At 53.9% G+C, this 5,129-nt stretch overlaps 1 protein-coding gene across 3 annotated transcripts in view; it reads left to right on the forward strand.

Annotated features, from left to right (window-relative positions):
• The first annotated feature begins 1,030 nt into the window (after positions 1 to 1,030).
• LOC114041543 (zinc finger protein OZF-like) overlaps positions 1,031 to 5,129 on the forward strand; it is a 42,299-nt gene continuing 38,200 nt past the window's right edge. For all 3 annotated transcript variants that reach the window (XM_027860044.1, XM_027860039.1, XM_027860040.1), the window contains exons 1-3: positions 1,031 to 1,213; positions 2,651 to 2,899; positions 3,038 to 3,154. In XM_027860044.1, the coding sequence (XP_027715845.1) occupies positions 1,177 to 1,213; positions 2,651 to 2,899; positions 3,038 to 3,154 (403 nt within the window). In that variant the 5' untranslated portion in view covers positions 1,031 to 1,176. The remainder of the gene's footprint in view (positions 1,214 to 2,650; positions 2,900 to 3,037; positions 3,155 to 5,129) is intronic.

A 5,129-nucleotide genomic window follows, 5' to 3' on the forward strand; every position in this document is an offset into this window, starting at 1 on the left:
GGCGGGGCGAAGTAAGACAAGCCCCCCCCCCCCCACCGCCATCCAGGTGCTGTCTGTGAAACTGACCAGCCCGTCAGTTACCTCCCAGTCAGTTTCAGTCTTTCATTGAAAGAACTTCCTCAGGGGTTCCCGGGCTCCCGGGCTCCCGGGCCACGCTGGCCCAGGAGCCAGAGGACCCGGGTGCGAATCTCGACCGTGCCACTGACCAACCGCTGGGGACCCCTCTCTGGGACTCAGTTTGCTTCTCTGCGCCATGAGGGGGTTGGACTAGTCCTTTCCAGTTCTTAGTCCATGGTCTAGGGGTGTGTGTGCACGTGTGAAGGTTTAGGTCTATCTGTGTCCGAGCTTAGTGACAGGGAGGTGAGTCTCACTACGGGAACTTGAGCAAGTCTCTTCTGGGCTTCATGCCTCAGTTTCCCCATCTGCCAAATCAGGGATTTGGAATCGGTGATCTCTGAGGCTCCATCCAGTTCTCAGGACCTGTGATTCCGTAGATGTGTTTTTGAAGTACGTGGAAGTGCAAACAGCAGCTCAGTCAGCAGCTGAGAGCCACCTTCCTCATCTGTAGAATGGGGGTATAATCTCTGAACCACCAACCTCACATGGTTGGGGTGAGGAAGGTGCTTCATAAACCTCGACATCTGTAGAAATGGGAGCTCCCGTTATCCACAGAGGAATACCGAGGCTGAGAGACAGAGAGGGCCACACTGGATAACCCGGGCCTTGTGACTCCCAGCCCTGTGCCTGCTGGCCGGAGCCCTGTTAACCAGGTCAAAAGAAGGGCCCATCTCAGGGGCCTGCCCACCCTGGCCTCTTCCACTCTCTCTGCTCTGCCATACAGAGAAGACGTTTTCTCTGTTTCTTGGCCTCCCACTGGCCTTCCTGCCTCTTCCAACGGCAGCCTTGAGGAAGGTGCAGGAGCTGGGCCTGGAGATCCAGAGGTCAGCCGTGAGGAGCAGCTGGGACCCACCCCGGGTCGATCATAGGCCCGAGAGCCGGGAGGGCCCTTAGAACATTGCGTAGGCCAGCCCACACTTTGGACAGTGGAGTTTGGAATCTCCAGAGCCAGGCTTCTTCTGTGACCCAAGCTTCGCCTCCTCCCTAGGGCCCCAGAGCCCGCACCAGAGCCGCAGGCCACCTGGGGAGGCCAAGACAGGACCACTGAGAGAAGTAACCATGGAAGACAGCCGGGCTCAAGTGCTGGGGGAAAGAGGTGAGAGTGGCTGGCTGGCCAGGCAGGGGGAGGCTTCCTGCCCTAGGAGATCAGGGTCCTGTTTCCTGGGAGCTCGGGAACCCTCGCGGTAGCAGCCTCCAGAATGGGTCCGTTGTTCACAGCCTGGCCTGCGGGGCCGCGGGAGACAGGGCCAGCCGACAATAGTGTCTACCTGGCCTCGAGCAGGGAAGGCCTGCTTCCAGTGCCACTCTTGTGGGGCCGATGCAGGGCTGGCCAATGACAGGCCCAGAGAAGGGGAGTTTTCAAAGTCAGGTCGCCTTTAGGGAGGGGCCCCAAGGGATCCTTTTCTGTGCAAGCATCTGACTGAGGATTTGATGTAAGGGGGATGCATCCTCAGATGGAGTGGGCACACGAGGAGGGCTGGGGGTTCCCTGATCGTTAGAAGTCTAGATTTGAAGCTTAGGATCCATCTGGTCCGCCCCCCCCCCCCCCCATTTTACAGATGAGGAAACTGTGGCAGACAGAGGTAAAGTGACTTGTCCAGGGTCACAGAGCTTGTGAGGCCCAAGGGGATTTGAACCCTGCTCTAACGGTCTGTCCACCACACCGCCCTGCTCTCTCACGGGTGGGATGACCACTTTTCAAGGTAGTGTGGTATCGTGGGAAGGGCCTTGGGACTTGGAGTACAAATCTAGCCTCAGGCGTTTCCAAGCTGTGGGACCCTTGGAAAGTCCCTCATCTCCCTGAGCCTCAGTTTCCTTATCCGTCCAATGAGGCTAATAATTGCACCTCCCTTCTAGGGCCATTGTGAAGATCAGGTGAGTTACTCAGACATTAAAGCAAAGGCAGCTGGTGGCCTAGTGGCTGGAGTACTAGACTGGGAGTCAGGAAGGCCTGTGTTCAGATATGACCTCAGACACTTGCTAGTTGTGTGACCCTGGGCGAATCTCTTTACCGCTGTTTGCCTTAGTTTCCTCATCTATAAAATGGGGATAATAATAGCAGTTATGGACCAGGATCAATGAAGTCATGTTTGAAAAGCACTTTGCCACCCTTTGGGCTCTCCCTGAGTGCTCAGCCTGTTAGCAAACGCGGCCGTTCCTCGTGGCCGTTCCTCGCATCCCATTTGAAGGTGGCTGCCTGGGAGGCGAGCCTCCTTCCCTCCCCTGGAGCCTGGAAAGGCTGGACTTGGGGGCCCCTGGGGGCTCTTTGCAGCTCTGAGGTTCTAGGTTTGGGTTGGCCTCCCTCCTGAGCCTGAGGAGCTTGGGGCTTCCTTTGCCGGCCTATTGGCCCATGTAGTGGGTGTTTGATTGATTCTCCTCACCTGGGCCCTCATGCCCAGGCTGGGCAGCCTCTTGTCTGATCCCAGGTCTGGACGTTCTGTTATTCTCCATGGTGCCAACGGATGGCTGGCTGAGGAAGCCGAGAGGTGGACCCACCCACCCTCTTCCATCTTCTCCTGTCTTCCCTCTCCAGCTCCGTTCTGCATCAGCTCTCTGCCAACGACTCTGGATCCCCAGGTGGAGAGGAGAGAGCCCTGGGCCAGAAGGTGGGGGAGCTGGGCTCTCCCCCTGACTCACTGTGTGACCTTGGGGAAGTCACTTCCCCTCTGTGCACCCCAGCATTCCTGCCTTAAAAGTGGCCATAATGCGGGAGAAGTGGAGAGCATCAAGGAAGGGGGTGTGACCCCAGAGGAATCTGGAGTCCAGGTTCTAGGGGACAAGGGTAAGTATGAGCGGTGGCCAGCTGGAGGTGCAGGGTGGGGGAGGGGAGGACTTCTGGACCCAGGGGGTGGTGGGCTTAGGGGCTCACACATGCATGCACACGCACACCCTGCCATAACCTGCCATCTCTTCCATCCAGCTCCTTTCTCTACAGGATCTGAGGATGGTTCTCCAATGATCACGTCTGCATCAGGGGCGCCCCAGACGTTGAGGAAAGAGACCCGGGATCTACCCGTGCTTCACTGTACGACCTTGGGTAGGTTCCCCCCCCCCCCCCCGGCCCCCCCTTTCCTCTTCTGCAAACAATTACAAAGGACGATAAATGGATTGGATGATCTAATGTCTCTCCCTGTCTGTTTCTGAGGCCAGCTTTTCTTTCCATTCAGGGACCATCTCTGTGTTTCTTTTCATTTCTCTCTGTCTCTGACTCATCATGTGAGAGACCATCTCTGTGCACAGCCCTTTGTGCTCATTCACTCGCTCTTTCTCTCCCCCTCCCTTCTCCCTCCTTCCTCTCTGTCTCTTTCCTCTCCCTCCCTCTCTTTCCTTCCCTCTTTCCCTTTCTCTCTCTCTTCTCTTCTCTCTTTCTCTCTCTTCCCCTCTCCCTTTCTCTCTCTTTCCCTCCCTCTTTTCCCCTTCTCTCTCTCTGTGTATCTCTCTCTTCTCTTCTCTCTGTTTCTCTTCCCCTCCTCTCTCTCTCTGTGTATCTCTCTTTGCCTCTCTCTCTCTTCTCTTCTCTTTCTGTCTCTCTTCCTCTCCCTCTTTCCCTTTCTCTCTCTCTCTTCTCTTCTCTCTTTGTCTCTCTTCCCCTCTCCCTTTCTCTCTCTTTCCCTCCCTCTTTTCCCTTTCTCTCTCTCTCTGTATCTCTCTCTTCTCTTCTGTTTCTCTTCCCCTCCTCTCTCTCTCTGTGTATCTCTCTCTTTGCCTCTCTCTCTTTTCTCTTCTCTCTCTCTCTTCCTCTCCCTCTTTCCCTTTCTCTCTCTCTCTTCTCTTCTCTCTCTGTCTCTCTCCCTTTCTCTCTCTCTGTCTCTCTCCCTTTCTCTCTGTCTCTCTCTTTCCCTCCCTCTTTCCCTTTCTGTCTCTCTGTATCTCTCTTCTCTTCTCTCTTTCTCTCTCTTCCCCTCTCCCTTTCTCTCTCTCTGTCTCTCTCTCTCGTTGGCTCTCTCTTCTCTTCTCTCTTTCTCTTCCCTTCCTCTCTCTCTCTGTGTTTCTCTCTCTTTGCCTCTCTCTCTTCTCTTCTCTCTCTGTCTCTCTTCCTCTCCCTCTTTCCCTTTCTCTCTCTCTCTTCTCTTCTCTCTTTCTCTCTCTTCCCCTCTCCCTTTCTCTCTCTCTTTCCCTCCCTCTTTTCCCTTTCTCTCTATATCTCTCTCTTCTCTCTGTTTCTCTTCCCCTCCTCTCTCTCTGTGTATCTCTCTCTTTGCCTCTATCTCTCTTCTCTTCTCTCTCTCTTACTCTCCCTCTTTTCCTTTCTCTCTCTCTCTTCTCTTCTCTCTTTCTCTCTCTTCCCCTCTCCCTTTCTCTCTCTCTCTTTGCCTCTCTCTCTCTCTTCTCTTCTCTGTTTCTCTTCCCTTCCTCTCTCTCTCTCTGTATCTCTCTCTTTGCCTCTCTCTCTCTTCTCTCTCTTCCTCTCCCTCTTTCCCTTTCTCTCTCTCTTCTCTTCTGTTTCTCTTCCCTTCCTCTCTCTATCTCTCTCTTTGCCTCTCTCTCTCTTATCTTCTCTCTCTTCCTCTCCCTCTTTCCCTTTCTCTCTCTCTCTTCTCTTTCTCTCTTCCCCTCTCCCTTTCTCTCTCTTTGTCTCTCTCTTTCCCTCCCTCTTTCCTTTTCTCTCTCTATCTCTCTCTTCTCTTCTTTCTCTCTCTTCCCCTCTCCCTTTCTCTCTCTCTGTCTTTCTCTCTCTTTGCCTCTCTCTCTTCTCTTCTCTGTTTCTCTTCCCTTCCTCTCTCTCTGTGTATCTCTCTCTTCTCTGTTTCTCTTCCCCTCCTCTCTCTCTCTGTGTATCTCTTTCTTTGCCTCTCTCTCTCTTCTCTTCTCTCTTCCTCTCCCTCTTTCCCTTTCTCTCTCTCTCTTCTCTTCTCTTTCTGTCTCTTCCCCTCTCCCTTTCTCTCTCTCTCTGTCTTTCCCTTTCTTTCTCTCTGTGTCTCTCTTCTCTTTCCCTTTCTTTCTCTCTGCGTCTCTCTCTTCTCTTCTCTCTTTCTCTCTCTTCCCCTCTCCCTTTCTCTCTGTCTCTCTCT

The sequence above is a fragment of the Vombatus ursinus genome, unplaced genomic scaffold (genome assembly GCF_900497805.2).
Source record: "Vombatus ursinus unplaced genomic scaffold, bare-nosed wombat genome assembly UNPS02014175.1, whole genome shotgun sequence".
Taxonomy (NCBI): Eukaryota; Metazoa; Chordata; class Mammalia; order Diprotodontia; family Vombatidae; genus Vombatus; species Vombatus ursinus.